Consider the following 20,228-nt stretch of genomic DNA (forward strand, 5'->3'; position numbering starts at 1 on the left):
ACTCGGTAAATTGTGATACATGGATGAACATCCATCATAAGTTCTTCAACTCAACTATTCTTCTTTTCTTTAAAGGGGGAAGTTTACTTGCTCAAACAGAAAGGTAAAAAAAAACTTACTTTACATTTTAGTTATTCCTTTTATGACAATCTAATAATAGTTTAAATTTACTGGTTAATTCAAATCATGTGAGCCATTAGATTTTCATACAATGAATAATTAAGACGTGGAATATGTTTTTTTAACTTATTCCTGAAATAAGTGTATCCCCTCTCTTCTTTAAACCCCACTTTTGCTTTACCTCATTCCTTGTGCTTTTAAATATGATACACAGTTAGTGTTTTTTACCTTCTCAACAAATTCTATATTGTCAATTTGTCACCTTATTAAAAATATTTGACTCTTATAATAACCTAGTTGATAGTGTGAAAAAAAATTACATCGGCAAGCTAAACTCATTTTGTTATTATTTGTAATTTGTTGGCTGGTTGATTATGATTATTGTGATTGAAAAGTTGATTGACTAAGTTTGAATGAAAATCACAAACTTAGTAAGGAAGTAGATTTTGATGGATACCTTTATGCTACATTTGATGCAGCACAATTAATAACTTCAAGATCCTAATGAGGTGTGTGGCTTTACTTTTTTGTAAAAATGTTTAGGTAGATAGATTGAGAATAAGGTGAGTTTTGGCCTTTTGGGCACAATAGTGAAGTTTGTGATTTGTGAAATTGTGATGCTGAAACAATCCCTTGCTTATGATATGAGAAGTAATGCTAGAGCATTGAGCCAATGTGTTAAATAATCAACCTTGAATATATATAGAAAATTTTTGCATATGAAATTTGAATATATGTTAAAAGAGAGTTTCTGTAATACTTTTCATTTTTGTATATTAATATTAAATTATAACCTAAATGTCTATGATCTTGCCTCTTGTTAGTTTGAGAAATGATTGCATGAAGCTAAATAAATAAGTTGGGTGTAGTAGGTAAATTATAGTAGGTTATTTACTAATTCAGCAAGACACGGGTAAAAAAAACTAATCATTTCAGGGTACGTGGATGCCCCTTAAATAAATGTTGCTCACAAAAATCGAATATCAGACCTTTTTTAACAACTAATTCAAAGTAAGATACATTTTCGGTCAAAAGGATTACGTGCTGGTGCTAGTATACAAATTGTCATTAGTTTTTACCAAATAAAACCCTTAAATACTTCACGTAAATGTTTGCTTACTTGACATGCATCATGCATCAAGAAACCTTGTAAATGAGCACAAAACTGTTCATTTCCTATAAAATAAAGTATAACACTAAAAATTTGACATCCAATATAATCAAATATTACATAAAGCTGACATAGGCACGATACCAGCTTAACAAATAAAGTCGTTCACTTCATTGATCCATATCATAGAGATTAAAACTAAAGCCAAAACCAACTTACAGAAATACTCCTTCGGCATTGAACTATAAAGGTTGTTAATGCATGGTGTTGCTAATACGGGTGATGTCGTTTTTTCTTGCGAGTTTTTTCTGGCTTCATAATCATCGAGCTCGCAATCCATGATTGATTTATTTGAGTGGAATCATCAGATAACCAACAACATAAACGACCATCTTCCCCACCTGTCCATCCAAAAATGCCAGAGCTAACACTACTAGGAGCAGATCCACCGTGAAATCTCGACATGGGTAAAACACTCCTAACGACGTCTGTATGGCCGCCCTCGAGGATTGCTTCTGCGCCTCCGATTGTTGCCTGTCCCTTGTCATTTACAGGAAAGTAGCCCAATGCACCGGCATTAGTTCCACCAATCACCCATAGTTTTTCAGCTTCTTTCGAGTAGTGACAATCAACAAAATAATCGACCTGCCAAAAGAAAAGTAAAAATCAGATTGTCAGCTAATGATTTGAGTGACATGAATCTATGAAGCACAAACCCTTCAAAATAGTTAAGTCCTGGATACTATAAGCTACTTCTAGCAATGTAGCCTATATCTTTTAGTTATTTTTGAAATTTTGTACTAATACAAATGAGAAACAAAAATGGTCAAATAAATGATCTTATTATGTCCATGGCTTACTTACGAAAAATTGATATCTTTATTCTAATTTAGGATTTTGTGTTCTCTGTTAATCTTATAGTATTTTTATTACTTTTGTAATTGTTTTTCGGTTAACATCGACACAAGAAGCAGGGGCCAAGCCACACCAACTACATCCCTAAGGATCTCCATTACACAAAGGGGAGGAACTGGGAAACTAGAAACTCCAAACTCAAAAGAGTGACCCAAATGTGCAAAAGCCTCAGCAGCTACGTTGGTTTCGCTGAAATCGTGCATTAAACACCGAATCCAGTCCTTAAGAGAGAAGCTTTCTAACGCTATAAAAAGATAGTAGCAGATGGATGAGGTTAATTGTATATATTGAATCTTAGAAATATCATGTCCTATTTTTAGAATGTCATATCCACTTGTCGCTAAGGTGTTGTTTCCACATATTTTTATTCTCAGATGAAAATTACAGCTTTCATACACTTTTTCATAGAGTTCGATGCTTTTATAGTTAAATAAAATAAGCATAGTCCATCAAATAGTGAGGAACTGACCTGATCCAAATTCCAGCTTTCAGAAGCTAAACCACGAGCATCCGAGAAGTTTACTTCATTTGTACCGTTTTTCCAGTCCCAGATACTATAAGACAGCAAAGTAGAATTAAATATAAGCCACAAACGTCGCAAAAGAAAAGGTTAGTATACAAACACAAATCCAAAGCCCATTTTAGGAGGATAAGAATATAATTTGATGTTTTGCTGGAAGTTCTTGAACATACAGTAAGAATCTGTATAGTAATGATTCTTGTCTGTATGAATCTGCCTTTTTTTACTACTAATAACCGTAATTAAAACGAATGCAGAACAAAGCATACCACCAAAATATGCATCACTTGCAACAGGAAAATGAGTGAACTATGTTCAACTGTTATAAAAAACTAATGAAGATAAACAGTACCCCAAGGTTTCGATATGTGTTAAACACCAAAGCTTCTGACAGTTATCTCCAAAAATCCCCACTTTCGCAATTGAAGTCCCCACATTAATCACCTACAAATTTGTGTAAGCATAAAATTGATTAATTTTATGAGAAACTTACCGGAGTCCAAAAGTACAACATTCTCTCACATGTAAGGATCATATAAAAGATAGAGTAACGGGATATCGGTTTCACCATTAAATTGCATAGCTATCCAATGAAAGCAAACTAAAAATTGACAAAAAGGAACTTTAAAAAATAAGTGTGTAGTTTTCTATACAGAAACGTAAATTTATTAGGAGTGAGGGAGAGAAGGTACAATTGAAGGAAGGATTAGAAATCCTCCAAAACAAAAACAAAAAACAGAATACATTAACCGAGTAAAGGCAGTAAGACTTCTATATCTGAGTCTAAAAAGGTATCTCACTTGAAACACCGATTAACCGAGCACCAAAGCGGCCAAGAACACAATCCTATTTCAACATCCACTTTTAGTTGTCTTTAATGCTTTTGGTCATTCAAGATGGAAGCAAAAATTATCAAGTAACGGAAATTGAATTAGAGACCAAGACTTACTGATTCTAGATGATCATCATCATTGATATCTCCGGTGGTATCAAACGCGCATATCAACCCATCTACTGAAGTAGAAATAAGCTTGCTTTGTTCTTCATGGACAAAATGAACCTAGCAACAATCATACACTCTCATTTAAGACATCATCATATTCACCGTATGTACACAACTATACAACATACCAAGTGACAAGGCATAAATGCAGTAATTAGGATGAATAACTAGGAAGGAAGGGGTAAGTGGTCAAGAACTAGGTAAAGAATAGCAATGCAGAAGCCAAACAAGGCATAAAAGATATGTCTGAGGCCTTCATTTCAATATCATCAGGCCCGTCACGTAAGACTTCTACTCATAAATACATAGATGTCCTTCAGAAATCAAAGTTATAAAGGCATTGACTAACTAAAATCTTCCATAGTAATCTCTACATCAATAGTCAGCTTGAGTTTAATTGATCAAATAAAGTCTAAAGCCATGCTAAATTAATGAAAATTGTTACAGCCTGAAGTGCGAAAATACTAGCGAGCCTGAGTAACAACTTCATACCCAGAATGTGAGGAGACTAGCCCAATGTTTCATAAACCTACATCGTAGAGATTCGACAAAGTTTTACGTTGGCTGTTAACTGCCTAACACAACCTTCACCTTTTATCCAGGCTTAGGACTGACTATGTGTAACATCAAGCACATATAGGCAGGTTTCCCAATGTTTCATAAATCTAAAACGAAAATGCTCCTCTCTTATCTTCAACTCTAATAATATTCCTACTTCTTTTCTTATGATATATCCCTACAATTTCAATAAGATATTTGATTGTTTCATTTTTCATGTCAAAAAAATTCTGGAAGGGAATTACCAGACCAGATATCATTTTACCCGAAGTCGATCATTTTCAATTAACTCCATTAGGTCAAGTTTTTTGGATTAAAATCTTAATTATTGTCACATGTAATTCAAACAATCAGCACAAACCTGAGTAACATCATCCACGTGAGATTCTTCAAGGCATGCAATTTGCTTCTTATTTCTCCAATCCCAAAAGAGTATCTATGCAAAATTATACAGCAGAATATAGCTCAAATACTAGTCAACTTTGAGACCATTTCATACGAATTAACTGTAGTATTCACAATTGAAAGCAAACCTGTGATTTACACCCGGCAGCAATTAAATTCCCACCAGGCCCTCCAAAAGAGAAGCTGAAGACCTCTTGAGAAGGACCGGCATTGATGGAAGAAATCTGCAGTATGAGGTTCAAATGTAATTCAACACACAAGTAGCAAATTAACCACATTTATGAATAAAAACCAAGTTTTTCATCAAGCAACGCCATTATATTACATCATACATCGTGTTTATAGACAAACCATTTGCATCAAAGTCCTGATTTCCCTCTAACTACCATGGTTATTAAAAGTGTGCCAAAGCGTTGAAGCATGTGATTCAACGCTTTTGAAGGTTAATGGTGAGTTGGTGTTGGCCAAAACTCGTTCAATAGAAGGAACGTGGTGGCACGGCGCTTTGGGCATAGAATCGTTGAAGCTCTGCTCAAATCGCGTTAGAGAAGAAGACTTCCAGAGCTTGGGTTATTGACTTACATGTTCGGGTTTATTGACCCGATTCCAAGCCCAATTCTCGCCGTCTAACACAAGAATTTAAACCTAATTTTTTACCCGTTTTAAACCTAATTTTCCCAGCTCAAGTCGCCCCAACCAGCCCACTACATAATCCTAATTTTCAGAATCACTAATAATAAATCACAATCGGCCCTAAAACTTTGCAACTTTTCAACTCAGTAAAACAAAAAACACCGGTTCTCCTGACTCCTGGTGAATAATATAAACAACACTAGTGCTTGCACATATGTGTACTTTTCTAATATAATTTTGTATTTTAGGTGGAGCTATGCTTCGTGTTACGCTCCAAGGTTGACTATACACTTTAACAACCATGCTAACTATTGCAACACTTTCCATATGATCTATTCTCCTGAGTGAGACTTTACTATACCATGTACCGGGTTCATCATTAGGAAAGTTTAATGAAATTAATCTAAAAACTAAAAAGTGACGAATTATGTACCCAAGTGAACCAAGTACTCATACCCGTACCGCGTACCAGGTAACTATGCTTCTATAACACATGCCCAGCAAAATTCTATCATCTTTTCTACAATATATACCTACCTCAACTTTTTCTCATTCATTGCTAATCCTACATTGATTGCCTTGTGACCTAAAAGTTATATGTTCAAATCCCGTAAATAGCCTCTCAGCTTGCGAGGATAAGGTTGCAAACATTTATGCTCCCAAGACTCCACTATATGTGAGCCTCGTGCAGTGAGCCACCATTTATTCCTAATCCTATATTACATAGTGTGTTCACTCATCCAAAACCACAGTTATAAACAAACAAAAAAGCAACAAAACAAATTTACCTGCTGAAACGTTCTTGTGTCCCAAGCTCTAATAGTTCCATCTGAAGAACAAGAGCTTAAAACATGAGAATTGGAAGCATCAGAAAACATAATCTGATTGATAGTTGCATAGTGACCCTTGCACTCTCCATAATATTGACCCTTCTCTGGTGAATACAGTTTCACTGTGTTCGTTGAAAGTGACACCGCCATTGAACTCCAATCATCCCTTCCAGTTTCCACAAATCACAAAAAATAATCAGAACCCATGTTTTTGAATTTCGATTAAACGAATAAAAATTGAATCTTTCAGACTTTTTAATCAAGTTTGAGAAACTAAAATGGGAAATTAAAAAAAAAACTTACTTTGGGATGATTTGGAAAACATAGTCATCACCAAAGTTGGTTTGAATAGAGTTTTTCAGACCAAAGCGTTTAAGGTTGTTGTTGTTGTTGTTGGGTGAAGGTTGTTCCTCAATATCCATGGCTGCACTTGTTTCCATTGTTAAGATTATTGTTTGGTTATGTTGCTGATGAACAAGCAGAGAAATAAGAGCATCACGACATGGAGGGTTTTTGGGTTTTAATCCAGTGGGACGAAGTGCAGTGAGGCCACTTCATGATATGACATGGTATTAATTTTAGGATTTTAGGTCTATGTCCAAATTAGGTGTTGTTAGAACTGGACCGGAAGGTTCGACCGGTCTGACCGCTGACCGGACTTGAAAACGGTTCTTGTTTGCTGTCTTAACCGAATGAGAGTTTGACCGCTTTGAACCGGAAAAAATCCGGTCCGACCATGTTAAACCCGGTTAAATTGGGAAGTAAACTGGACGGCTCACTTAAAAATAAAAATAAAAATGGGACAATGTTCTAATATTTTGTTTTACTACGGTCCAAAAAAAGATAAAGAGGTATTATTTCAATATAATTATACATAATTATTAATTATATAAAGTTTTACATTTATATATAACTATATATTTATAAATAAAAATTATTAATTATGTACGAAATCACTCGGTCATACCGGACAGTTTAACCGTTTAAACTGGTTAAACCTAATACGGGACCTCTGCCGGTTTGACGTCCGGCTCGGGTTTCACAACACTGCAAATTAGTTTTGTTATTTACGTGTTCAGATTTATGGTGTTTAGTAGAGGTATCAAAATAAGCGGTCCTACCAAAGTCCGAAAAATTGTAGGCTTTAGGTATCATATTTGTTATTTTTTTATTAAATTTGAGTTTTTGGCTCGGTCCGACTGGACTATATTAAAACCTGGCGCGGGGTGGACTTACCTGGGTGGGCTAGAGCTACCCATTATCTTTATTTTTTTATCTTTTTTAGGACATTCGGCTTGGTAATGAGTATTAATTTAGAAAACAACTTATAATAAAAAATATATAATAAATATTATGTTATTAACTTTGAATAGAAAATAGAGTAATGTCTGAACATAAATATTTATAAATTGCAATAATCTTATAAAGTAAGGGTGTTTGTGGTCCTTTTGGATCAGTTTTTAAGCAAAAAATGATTTGATCCAAACACGTAACATGTGATCAATACAAGTTTGGTCTGTTTATATTAAGATGTCCGATCCAATCTTATCCAAATATTATATGCAGTTTCGGTTCGGTTTTTATCGGGTTTTTTTTATAAAATATTGAAATTGCACTTACATTTAAAACTCTTAAAAATTACTAAATATTAAGTATAAAACAACAATAAAAATAGTGCTCAACAACATTAAAATGTGTGCAACAATATTATAAGGAAACAACATTATAAAATAGTAATAAATAGTAAGACAATAATAATAATAATAATTTCATAACAATAAAATTGATAATAAAACACCTAATCAAAATCAACACTTGAATCATCTTCATTGGTTGTGAGTTTGGTTTAATTTCTAAAGTAGTGTATCAAATATAATCAATATGATTTAAAACATAACAAAATATATATATATATATATATATATATATGTATATATTGTAGAATATAATAAATAGAAGTATAGATATTTTTTGGAGTTGGAACTTAAGATTAAGTTTGGAATACACTTAAAAGTATTACACACTTAAACTTTACATACTACTTCAGTCCAGTCTGGATCGGTCTGGATCCAAGAGGTGAAACCAAAATCCAGACCGATGGTCTTTAGAAAATAAGTCCAACACGATCCAAACAGATTCACTTTTTGCGGTTTCGGTCTATTTTGGATCGGATTTCGATTTTATTTTTTGACCGGTCTAGATTTGAACACCCCTACAATAAAGTTAAGCATCATATTATTTTTTCTATTTTGCGGAATATCATTTTAAGCTCAATAACAACATAATGTATCAAATGAAATAAGAAGACATTAAATCACATGAGTTTCAATTTTCCTTTCTTAATTGTGTATTTAATTATATTTAACTTCTAAAACAAAAACATAATAAAGAAAATAATATTTACAAAAAACTAAAAGATAACATAATAGTTTACTATAGAGAACTTTACACAACCAAATTTAATATAATAGTTTACAATGAAAGTGTTGATAAAGAGCATACAAAAGATAATATTTTTGATAGTGTCCAAATATTTATATAATAAAGTCAAGTTACAAATTATATTGAGTGAGGGTGTGAGAGTCTAATAGAAATGAGAGATGTAATAAATGAATTATGTTAAAATTCATATATGTGGAATTAACATCACGTCTTAACTCAAACACAATGCATTATATTTATAAGTTTAGTTGTATTGGACATTATAAGTGTGTTAAAAAAGTTATATATTAATATCAAATGATATATATTTTTTAAATAGATTAAATATGTTAAAATTTAAATAAATATCTTTTAGTTTATGTCGGTCGGTCCGCCACAACCCGTAACCCGCTTAGGGCTACAATTTAATATGCATAAATTGTATATGGGCTTTTAGTCCAACCCAGTTTATTTTGACAATGTTTGGGAAAACTAGCTTATAGGTGTGAGCTTGTTGTAGTTGTGAAGATAACATGTTAAATTAGAACTGTTCACTAAAATAAACTTCATAACTAGCTGAAATTTAAAAAATAACTAAAAAAAACATACTTATTTATTTATTATTTATTTTGTTATCTATTAATTGAAATAGTTAAATACATGGATAATTTAAAATAATCATTTATTTTATTGTTCAATTATAATTGAATATGTAATATTTTATTTATTTATCTGTTTTATTTTAATAATATATATATTAAAATATAGAAATAAAAACAATAACACATAATCAATAGGGACAAATCCTTTAAAATCTGAATAATTATACTATTTACAATAGATAAGATTAGAAATCAAAGAAAAACCTATAAATCAATTTAACTCATACAACAAACAATATAATATATCTTACTGTATAGAATCAAACAATATTAGGGGCTCTAACTATGTTATATATAACTATATCAGAAAAATAAAATAAAAAATGCATAATCAATAAAGTCATTTGTCTTGTATAAAACTCTATAAATTGTATAACATATTTGAAGTGTTAATCACCGGGAAACCACATGAAGAGATGTGCTAAATACTTTTTTCTTTATAAACGAAATATAACATATAATGTTTTTTTGTAACAGTGGTAGATAAAATTAATAGAATTTTTTTAATTCAGGACATGTAATGTAATTTGTTAAAATATTAAAGAGCAAAATTGAAAAGTGAACTATTGAAAGCTACTTTCACCTCCTAAAAGCTACTTGAAGTATCTTTCTAAAAAGTAGTTTTCAAACGCTACAAACTCATTTTTTAAAACCTATAAGATACTTTTAATTTTTGTGTACCAAAAGTCTCTACTATCTTTTAAGTGAGGCAAAAGCTACAAGCAACCTAGAAAGCTACTTTAAAGGTTTGTCGGACATTACCTATATATACAATAGAAAACTTGCCAGTTAATAACATTACATTATACAATTTATATGAAAATGACATATTTACCCATATATATTAAATTAAGTATAATATATAATTTTGACTTGATAGTAGTGTAATTATGAGGGTAAGAATGGCTAATAGGAGAAGGTGGCAACAAAGACAATGACAGTGAGATGTATGATAGTGCAATGATGATAGTATTGTGACTACGACATTAAGTATAGTGTTAGTGGAAAGGTTATGATGTTGACGAGATGATGATTTGATATTAACAATGATGTACAATGAAGTGTAATTTGACTATGACGATGTGATTACAGTGACAACACTTAGCTGAAGGTTGTGATGGTGACGATAACGATGGTGATGGCACGCCAAATTGTGTAATGATGGTACTGATGATGCCAATTGTGTTGTTAATAGTGATGCGGCAATGGTATTGGATAGTGTCGACAATAACGATGATGATGGTGGTTAGTTGGTGGTATGGGTGTTGATGGTGAATTCATAGTGGTGTGAAGATAGTGGTGGTTGTGGTTATGGCTATAACAATGGTAATGACCATAGTGATATTATAGTGGTGTGGTAATGACAATAGTGTTGATAAGGGCTATGGTTAAGATGGTAATAATAATGCTAAAATTAGTATAGTGACACTCTTCTTGCAATTCTATCAAATTTTGTTGAGTAATGTGTGGATGGTGTTTTATTTGTGGTTGCATATATAGATTAGTGTTCCGAATTCGATTGTGGAAGTGCTTCAGATTCATGATCCTCTTTGTAAAATTGATAAAGGGAAAACTTTATGGAAAATGTTATAATTTGCTATTAGTTGGGCTATTTGAAGTATGGGGAATAATATTATCTTTCGGGGGAATGCTAGTTTTATCCACATTTCGGATTTGATCCCAATTAGATATTGGTTATGGTTTTCAAAAATATGAGATCTACTTACTACACTTTTCCCAATGGTGTACCAATACCTACACTTATATTGATCTTATTTGTAAGATGTAATTATGTTGACACCAATCATTATGCCCTTTTTGAATATATTTGCCTATAAAAAAATAAGACTAGAATAGTAGCAAGATCCCTCAAATATTTTTACAAGCTTTGTTGGTCCAGTTCTATCAACTAGTATCAAAGCTCTCAAGATCTTGTGAGATTAAGATGTTGTGAGTTGTTAATAATTTCGATCGATGATGAAGATATAATCAAAGTAAATGATGATTCTTGAAGAGGTTGAGAGAGGAATTCAATATTAGAGTAATGAACATAGGTGACATTTTGAGAGTGATATAATGATTGGAGAAGTACTATTGAAAAATATTAAGATTTTTCTTGAGAATATTTGGTTCGCCATAAAAATGGATTTGGAAGAGGGGTGATAAGATATTCGAGAAGTGAATAAACATGAATAGAATCAGTAGCATAACGAAGATTAAACATTAGTAAGGCCACTAGTAGAACTCAATCTATGGTGAGGTGGATATCATTTTTTTTCTGTAATACGAAGAGTATCCCTTCACTTTTTTTAGATAAGAAATTAATCCCTTTTATAGTTCATGACTGTCTCTCCTAACAGATATCGCTCTCAAGAATCGAACCCTTAACCTTGGGATCCAATGAGGCGAATATCATTGTCTATAAAGAATGTTTGATCATCCCACATATTTAAGTGAGATATAAATCATGGGGTTCAAAAACAGGATGAATGAAATATCTAAAGACATCAAATATCATAGAAACCCACAAGTTATGAGAAACAACACATTGGATACTAACAAGGTATAGTTCTGAAAATGTATAAAGGAGAAGTTAAGAATACTCATATATAGTAAAGATAATAAAATTGCACCCTATCCTTACGAGGATATGTGAATGAGATAGTTAAAAATAGGTTTACATTTGTTGTTCCACTATTTTGTCTACTCCATATACCAGAAAATATGATTGACCAAAAAAATATTTAACAATTATAATTTGAACTTAAATATTTTTTCTCAACCAATCAAAGCACACTGTCGGTACCAGATCAGATTATTAAGCTCACTACTAGTATCAGATGGAACATATGAAAAGATACCCTAGTATAGAGAACCCAAGATACCGCCATTAATTCCTGAAATGAAAATCTCAATTATACAATATCCTGATTCAAGTAGAAAAATGTTTTGCTGGAAGAAAAAAAATCCAAGCTAATGTTTAGGTAACATGGAGCAAAACACAGACATCTCCACTTAAAAAACTACCAGACAATGGTGCAGAGAATGAAAATGGACATAGAAACTTGAACTGCAAGGTTATTATGAGGTGCTTGGAGCAGCTTCTTGTTTATCTTTTGATGCATCACCAGTACTCTTGCCAGCATCTTGTTCTCCAGGATTTGAAACTTCTTGCTCTATAGCAATTGGTAAATAAAATGTATTTGTTAGCCAAATGAATGAACCTTTTGAGTATAAGATTATAATCCAGAAAATTATACCACATAAGTTCAAGGAGATTATAAATACAAGATATCTGTCTAATTCCACACAACATCATATACGTTGAATTAGAAAGATATCAATATTATTTTATTCTCTGAAACAACTTGTAACACAGATGAGCCAAACACAACCATATAGCAATATCAAGTAACGGAAAAGGAGGACACCGGGAAATACAAGGGAATGTGTTGCAGCTTATTGATCTTAAGGATTCAACAGTTGAGGTTAAATCCTATTTACTTTATTCCCCTTTTCCAACTTGCAATAAAAACCATGAAGCAACAAGCACCAAATTCATGCCCCAGCAGTTACTCTCTTTGTTTGATGGATTACATTGCAGCATAGAAGGATGAGGAAAGGACCTTACTGCCAAGCTTTTCGGTTTTCTTTGAAATATACGGTCAAGGATTCAAGGGTCTCTAGTTATATGGCACTATGAATTAGAGTAAAAAGGGCAATTTATGAAAGCCTTTCAAGGGCGAGTGACAGTGTTCTCAGAAATAGAACTGAAAAATCCAATACCCATTCCTATTTCATTTACTTCAATGTTTTCTTGATAAAAAATAGCATGAACAAATTTGAAATCTCAAAACCAATCATCAACCCATGTCAGTGTCTCAGAAATATATTAAAGTTGATTTAACATCTTTAAATGTTAGTTCCATATTTCAGAAGCTGTCCCTCTGAGATCCTTAGAAAAACCGTCATCTCTAAAACACCCTGACAAAAAACGCTCACTGCAAAACTGGACATATTCTCCAACCTAACTCTTGCATACTTCCATGTTAACTCACCACAACCATGAACATGTCCACTAAAACCCATCTAACTGCTGGAAAATAACATAAGCAGTTCCACTAGTAAACCCATCTACCATACTCAACAGCCTATAGCCACCATGCAAGCTTTACGATAACCAAACCACATACATATACAGGCACATAACGTATCTTTCATATTACCATTCCTAATTCCTAGAATCAAGTATGCTTTATTAGTGTAGAGTAGCCTGCAGAAAAATAAATGTCAAGAAAAGTGCACAGCATAGTTACCTTCATCGTCACTCCCATCAATATCATCACCCATCCCACCAAATTTCTGCATAAAGTACAAATAATTAGGACCAATAGCATTAGTAAGAGAATGATACAAGAGAAACAACCAAACAGGAAACATACTGAGAAATCCATCCCTCCCATTGCATCACCACCCATTCCAGCAAGTTTCTGAAGCATGCACATGATAATAATTAGGACAGATAACATAGTAAGAGACAGAGAATCAAGTGAACAAAATACATACTGAGAAATCCATTCCTCCCATTCCACCAAGTCCTCCCATTCCACCAAGTCCACCCATTCCACCAAGTCCTCCCATTGCATCATCACCCATCCCACCAAATTTCTGCAGCATACAAAAAATAATAAGGACAACTGATATCAATAGGAGAAGAGGTTGAAACGAAGAATTAAATGAACACAACGCATACCGAGAAATCCGTGCCTCCCATGTCCGGTTCACCTAATCAACAAACAATGAGATAATTCAATCAGTTTATACAAAAATAACATTGACTTATACAGCATTTAAATTGATAAACAGAATCATGTGGTTACAGATGTGCATACCACCCTCATCCTCATCCTCGTCAACCCATTTATCCCAATCCACTTTCACATAATGTGGAGCTTTTCCTTCCGCGCGTAGTAACCTTTTCCACCATTCATCCTCTGCCTTCTGCACTACACAGAATATGCTGCGCTTTCCTACATTAATTTTGCTCTCCTGAAACAAAAGAGGATGGTGAAAAAAAATGCATTAAAAATATATCAAAAGGAAACCGTTTCTGTAAAAGCAAAGTTAATCCAAATGATTATACATAAAAAAGAAAAGAAATATATCATCAACTATTCCTTGCGGTAAATAAAAAGATTGAACAAATACAAAAAACTTAATCACAACAACTATAAGAATGCATATATATATATGTATATAAAGCTAAAATGTAAACAATGCTCCAGCAAACAGGCATGTATCAGGCCATGTCACTATTCAAATTATAGGAAGAGAAAAACATTTGTAAAAATGTCGAAGCAATCCATAATTCAGAAGGTCTTCCTCACCTCAACATTAACCTTGTCAAAGAGCTCCAGTTTAAGTTCATACTGGTTGCCTCCGGTACCTGCACCGGCAGAAAAGGCAAAAACACCATCTGGAGTAAGATCCACTTTAGCATCTTTAGAATCTGCCAATTGCACCGTGATATAGACCTTCTCAGCCCTCTGAGCCCACTTAACCTCTGGATGACGACTGCATCACAAAATGCAACATTAAAGTGACAATCAAATAAGCGCAAAGAAACAGAAATGCATGCAACGCAAGCTTGAAATTCTTATCACTAAGACAAAAAATAAAAAAATTACAAATCACAACCACTTTCATGATTTCCAGTCAAAAGCAAAACATCAATCATACCACATGAAAAGAAGCAACTCAAATAACTAGGAAATATCAAAGAAATGTGCATCAAGGAGCAATCTGGTCACAAATTAAACCACAGGAAGCACAGATACAACACACGAAACACATATCCGATATTGCACCAACATAAGATACGGAAAATTTGAAAATTATACATCACAGTGATACAATATATACAATCAACATTTAGAATACAAATTTTAAACTAAAACAGAGCAATATATTTAAAAAATGATCATTAGTCATGGTAAAATTATAATAACATTTATCTAGTTATTGTGGTAATTTGATATATATTGAGAAAAAAGGGGCGGCTCAGCGCATAAGACTCTCGTTTAGTAGGATCCAAGGAGGATAGATACACATAGACTCACATTCGCAAGCGAAAGTGTCTATGAATTATCCGATATATAAATTAATAAACAAATATTAGTACTTCATTTTCTAAATGTTTTTAATATGCCCAAAAAAATAAAATAAAGCAAAATCAATGAACATTGAACACTTTTTTTTACAGTTCTGTACTTAACAATAACAGTATACGTAAAGATTTCTTTCAAATAGCACAAGTAAAATTATCTATCATCTTTAATTATACTCAACAATGTTATATCCTTCACAATTTAGAAATGCTGATAACAATAATAATCAAATGGGATCAAAAGCAAATAAAGTATACGAAGAATAAGAAGAATGAGAAGAAGGGTTTGTACCTCATATTTGTTTGGAAAAGGTGAGAGAGTAAAACCCTAATTCCTTGTTTGATAGCAAGTGAAATGAAAGGAACAAGGAAGTTCTAAAGTGACAGTTTCAGTAATTATCAGTGCATGTGATGTGATGATGTAATAAATAAGGAAATAAATGTTTGTTAGGTTGGACTTCTAGAATGTTCTCTGATCGAATCAATTTCTAGAATATGCTCTGCTTATAAGATCACTCACCTTTGTAGGCCCGTTTGTCTAAAATTCATCTCAAACAAAGGCCCAAAGAGAAAAATAATATTTACAATGTACTACCTTATGACATTTTTTTTAGCTAGATGAAAATTTTATTCTTTTTTTCAAGATTCTCTCAAATAGAAATAGAGAATGAATATTAAGATTATTAGAGTACTCCTCTTTTATTCTTTTTATATGGATAATAAAAAACAATATGTTTTAAATGCATTTATATAGAAAACCTTGACATAGATAGTGTGATTCTATTTTATTGTTAATGTCTGAATTTATTTAGTAAATGAGCAAAATGAAACAAAAGTTTTACATTCAGTTTTGAATTAGAGGTGTTAAATTTTTTGAATCAACGTCGACTATAATCCCTAACATTCCAAACTAATGATATGTGTTTGATTCCCGCTAGTCACTTTATATCCTATCTTTAAATCTCACTACCAACAAGATAGTAGTGTAAAGATTAGCTAGATCTCAAAATGAACAAAAAATAATTAAGTGTTTGATTTGTGAAGGTGACACATGTTAGAATGAAAAACAACACTTTTATGCATAGAGTACATTTGGTAATATAAAAAAAGAATTATCTTGTGAGAAATCCATAGATATCCATAGTTTTAATCCCAAAAAGTTTCCATGGATATTATGTGTTGGAATTATTTTTTATAAAAATATTTCTAAAACTAAACAAAACAATACACATGTTATATTTTTACTGGCTAGAAGAGATAAGTTATATGTATAGGGTAGGAAAATACTTTATCCTCATAAAATTTTGGAATGATTACTCAGTTGCAAAGTTTTTTTTGTGTAATTAATTTTTTAGTTTAAAATTTATGCACTATTAGTTATTTTTTACACCACAAGTACATCATTATCATTGATTTATATTATATTTGTTTTAAGAGTCGATAATAGTTAACATATAGATATTGAATAATTTAGTGATAGTGTAAAAACACGAGACCATATCTTCTATTCCATATTATTATACTATTCTATGTGCCATGAGATGTAACTGATCAAAAAAATATTTAATAATTAACTTTTTAACTTAAATATATATTTTTCCCAACTAATCACATCTTATCATAAATGAAGTGACACAAAATGCGGGATATTTTCATAAAATAACACTTATACTAAATCCTACTTTTTTTAATTTGACAAGAGGACAACATAAAAAGACGAAACGACACCGTTTCAGTTTTATAAATTAAACAATGCAAAATTTAACCTAATCCTAAACCCCTCACTCCCTCATATATCTCACACAATAAACCCTAATCTGCACTTAGAATCTACACCCACACACACACACACACACAGAGAGAGAAAGAGAAAGAAAAGATGGGAAGATCGCGAAGAAAATATAAGCAATCAAGAACCAACAAGGTTCGTGTAGGACTTCCAAAGAAAAACCCTAACGTTTTCAAACCAGCGTTCTCTGTTCCACCAAAACTTTTAAGCTCCGTGTCTGAACAAAACCCTGAATGGGACGCTAAGGGAACCGTTATTCGCAATTACAAGTCATTCGGCGTCGTTTCGAACCCTAACTTGCTCAACGTTCGTTCTCGCACGCCGCGAATCGTTGAAAACGATTCTCTTCAGGTTCCTCCTCCTTCTTCTGATGATGCTACCGAATTTGATGACTCTGCTCTTGTTGACTCTGGAAGCGATCTCGAAGAAGATGGTTAGTTATTCTCTTTCATTGCTTATTATTTGTTTTTATGAATTTATTTTATAATTTATGGCTATTTTTTATTCTTGTGATGTGTTGGTTGTGATATGGTTAATTCGCCTTTTTAGCGTTTGTTTGTGGTCTATATTGTGTTGATGATGTTGATTCTAGGGTTTGCTTGGTTTAGGCGAAAGTGAGATGAGAGGAAATAAGTGAGGTGGATATATGGAAATGGAAAACTGTTTATACTTGATATATGGTAGAAAAACAATTGAATAAGATATGGAATTAAATTTACTTTTTTTGAGTAATTGGTTTAGGATACAACGTAATGGCACTGTCTTATTCATGTACCTGGTCTTACCTAGTGGATAAGTCTTTGGGACTTGTTGTTGTCTTATTCATGTAGCAGGGCAAACGAAGCAAGACAACATGCTTTTTGCGGATGATATTGTTGTAGTTTGAGACTCGAGAGAGAAATTAAATGAGAAACTAGAAATGTGGAGACAACCTTTATATGTGCATGTCTTTTTATATAAGTTGAAATAAGATGGAGTATATGAATTGTAGGTTTAGTGGCGAAGTTTTAAAAGTGTCATATATGATAAAAATGTGTCACTCAAGCTGAAGGAAAATTTTACTGCACAATTCATGATCCACAATGTTATATTAGGCTGATTGTAAGGTGGTAAAATGCTAACAAGAGATTTAACTAAATGTAGTAGAGATGGGAATGTTGTGTTGGATTAGTGGACAGGCTAGACAATATAGGATCATGAATGAATGCATAAGAAAGTTGGGGTAGCTCCCTATTGTAGAAAAGATGATAGAGTCGTGTCTGAGGTGGTTTGAGCATCTGTGAGGGGTCTGGTAGAATCCTCAGTAATGAGATTAGATTAAATGAAGGGTAATCCAATTTTTAGGTATAGAGGGAGATTAAGAAAATCTATATGCAAAATGATTAGGAAAGTTTAGTGGTCAATGCGTTGTCAATAAATATGATTTATGATAGAGTATCATGGTGTGTTTCAAATTTTCAATCCATCTGGCTGATTCCAATAGTGTGATTAAGGCTTGATTGTTGTATATATTGACCCTATTCTTCTTTTACCTTGTTTTCTTCCAAGCAGTCTCACCGTCAATAAATCTATCTGTGCTAATTTTCTTTTGCTTAAGTACCGAATGTGTTTCAACTTCTCTCCGACATAACATTTTTCTGAATGTATTTTCTTAGTTCACATTATCTTCTCTGTACAAATGGTTTCTCTGTTTTGAATGATTTTGATCGTTTGAAGCTTTATTAACTTGAAGCAAAGTTTCTTACTTGTGCTTCAAGCTCAAGTACCCATAATATTCACTTAGGAAGAGGTTTTGACTCAGTTGTTTTCGTCTATCAAAGTCAATTTGTACAAATTATATGTTATCATCTGTTTGTACCTTTCACTTTGTTGAGGTCATGTATAATGGACTAATTAGGAATTGTCTTATTTTATATACATATTCTCTTGGTTTTTGTAGACTTGAAAACAGCCCTTGGAAAGAGGCGGAGAGATGGAAAGGGTGCACTTCCTCAACCTCTGACTACAATTCAGCGTCTTCATGTCAGCAGGCTAGTAGATAAATACGGAGATGACTATGAGGTTGGATGTTGCTTTTTATTTTCTTGATTTGCAGTAATTGTGAGATGGTTGCTTACATATTTCTCTTATTTTTTTCAGAGTATGTTCTTTGATATAAAGCTAAATCCGATGCAGCATTCAAGTGCAACTTTACAGAAACTATGTATGAGGTATCAGATGCACAAAAATAAGAATCCCCTTCTTGTGCACTGATGATATGTTTCACTCCAGACTAGTTGTTTGACGATGGCATACTAAGAAAAAGGTTGTAAGCTTTAATTTTGATCCATGGAAATGATCTGGTCATTCCTGCTCTATATCAGCAAAATTGTGTTATATTTATGGATGTATTGTCTAACACTTCAAATCTTCAACGAGTAAGATCATTAGGAAATGTTGTTAATGCTTTCGAATTTAGGTATGGATTTTGCTGTGAAAAATCAACAGATAAATTAAATTTGTTTTGGGTAGACTATGCTTATATCGATACTGCTATATTTGCCATGTTTTGTAATATGCCTTGGATATGGGAAATATGAACCACTTGGTACACATTATGTATCCTCTTTTCTCAATCAACTGGTGAGCCAATATGTTTTTTTATCTAACTCCTTTCTTTGTTTATGGGGTCGATATTCTGGTGTCCTAGGCATAGGGGAACCACACCAATCCATCCCGAACTTGGTGGTTAAACACTACTGCCATGACGATACTATCTCGGAGGTCCTGTGGAAAATTAGCTCAGCGCAATTTCCACCACCAAAGTACCCCATCTTGTCCTCTTGACTTATTTTAATATATTCCGATTTGATGCCTAAGGGAGACATAGTAACTAAAGTTGTAATGATTTTTTATAAACAATTTAAACTAGCTCTGAAATGCTAGAAGTCTTTTTCAATTTTTATTTCATTGAAGGACTATATAATTTATTAACTAAGCTAAAAGGTTATGATTTACCTGGACAAACTAGAAATTTGTGTTGCCGTACAATGCTTATATCTCTCTGTGCATGGAAAGCTAACATGATCACAAGAACAAAGGGAACGTATTTATTC

The 20,228-nt window shown here is 32.7% G+C and overlaps 3 protein-coding genes across 6 annotated transcripts; 1 reads left to right on the forward strand and 2 right to left on the reverse strand.

Moving 5' to 3' along the window:
- On the reverse strand, positions 1,199–6,626 carry LOC109328821 (WD repeat-containing protein 89 homolog). Of its 2 annotated transcripts, XM_019562420.1 has the most exons (9): positions 6,399–6,626; positions 6,054–6,261; positions 4,761–4,856; positions 4,589–4,663; positions 3,616–3,726; positions 3,019–3,110; positions 2,616–2,700; positions 1,469–1,876; positions 1,412–1,434 (listed from the first exon to the last, which is right to left on the reverse strand). In XM_019562420.1, exons 1-8 carry the CDS (start codon positions 6,533–6,535, stop codon positions 1,502–1,504), a joined length of 1,179 nt encoding a protein of 392 aa, XP_019417965.1. In that variant the 5' UTR covers positions 6,536–6,626; the 3' UTR covers positions 1,412–1,434; positions 1,469–1,501. The 2 variants fall into 2 exon arrangements, with proteins under 2 accessions (XP_019417964.1, XP_019417965.1); XM_019562419.1 differs by having other exon boundaries at positions 1,199–1,876.
- Positions 12,058–15,763, reverse strand: LOC109328840 (uncharacterized protein OsI_027940-like). Of its 3 annotated transcripts, XM_019562446.1 has the most exons (8): positions 15,637–15,763; positions 14,566–14,752; positions 14,071–14,227; positions 13,932–13,963; positions 13,745–13,846; positions 13,621–13,668; positions 13,495–13,540; positions 12,058–12,354 (listed from the first exon to the last, which is right to left on the reverse strand). In XM_019562446.1, the coding sequence occupies exons 1-8, from the start codon at positions 15,639–15,641 to the stop codon at positions 12,260–12,262; spliced, it is 672 nt and encodes a 223-aa protein (XP_019417991.1). In that variant the 5' UTR covers positions 15,642–15,763; the 3' UTR covers positions 12,058–12,259. The 3 variants fall into 3 exon arrangements, with proteins under 3 accessions (XP_019417991.1, XP_019417993.1, XP_019417992.1); XM_019562448.1 differs by lacking the exon at positions 13,745–13,846; XM_019562447.1 differs by lacking the exon at positions 13,621–13,668.
- LOC109330069 (nucleolar protein 16) lies at positions 17,141–19,645 on the forward strand. The gene is made up of 3 exons (XM_019564060.1): positions 17,141–17,566; positions 19,073–19,194; positions 19,273–19,645. Exons 1-3 carry the CDS (start codon positions 17,224–17,226, stop codon positions 19,384–19,386), a joined length of 579 nt encoding a protein of 192 aa, XP_019419605.1. The 5' UTR covers positions 17,141–17,223; the 3' UTR covers positions 19,387–19,645.

The sequence above is a fragment of the Lupinus angustifolius genome, chromosome LG16 (genome assembly GCF_001865875.1).
Source record: "Lupinus angustifolius cultivar Tanjil chromosome LG16, LupAngTanjil_v1.0, whole genome shotgun sequence".
In the NCBI taxonomy this organism is placed as follows: domain Eukaryota; kingdom Viridiplantae; phylum Streptophyta; class Magnoliopsida; order Fabales; family Fabaceae; genus Lupinus; species Lupinus angustifolius.

Excerpts from the sequence above, each read along its gene's own strand:
- LOC109328821 (XM_019562419.1), bottom strand. The coding sequence starts at position 6,535 with ATGGAAACAAGTGCAGCCATGGATATTGAGGAACAACCTTCACCCAAC. Across the intron at positions 3,111-3,615 it reads ATGATGATCATCTAGAATCA|GTGATTAATGTGGGGACTTC; the intron begins GTAAGTCTTGGT and ends ACAAATTTGTAG. Across the intron at positions 1,877-2,615 it reads AAAGCTGGAATTTGGATCAG|GTCGATTATTTTGTTGATTG; the intron begins GTCAGTTCCTCA and ends TTCTTTTGGCAG.
- LOC109328840 (XM_019562446.1), bottom strand. Across the intron at positions 13,541-13,620 it reads TGGGAGGGATGGATTTCTCA|AAATTTGGTGGGATGGGTGA; the intron begins GTATGTTTCCTG and ends TACTTTATGCAG. Across the intron at positions 12,355-13,494 it reads TGATGGGAGTGACGATGAAG|AGCAAGAAGTTTCAAATCCT; the intron begins GTAACTATGCTG and ends CAATTGCTATAG.
- LOC109330069 (XM_019564060.1), top strand. The coding sequence starts at position 17,224 with ATGGGAAGATCGCGAAGAAAATATAAGCAATCAAGAACCAACAAGGTT. Across the intron at positions 17,567-19,072 it reads AAGCGATCTCGAAGAAGATG|ACTTGAAAACAGCCCTTGGA; the intron begins GTTAGTTATTCT and ends TGGTTTTTGTAG. Across the intron at positions 19,195-19,272 it reads AATACGGAGATGACTATGAG|AGTATGTTCTTTGATATAAA; the intron begins GTTGGATGTTGC and ends TATTTTTTTCAG.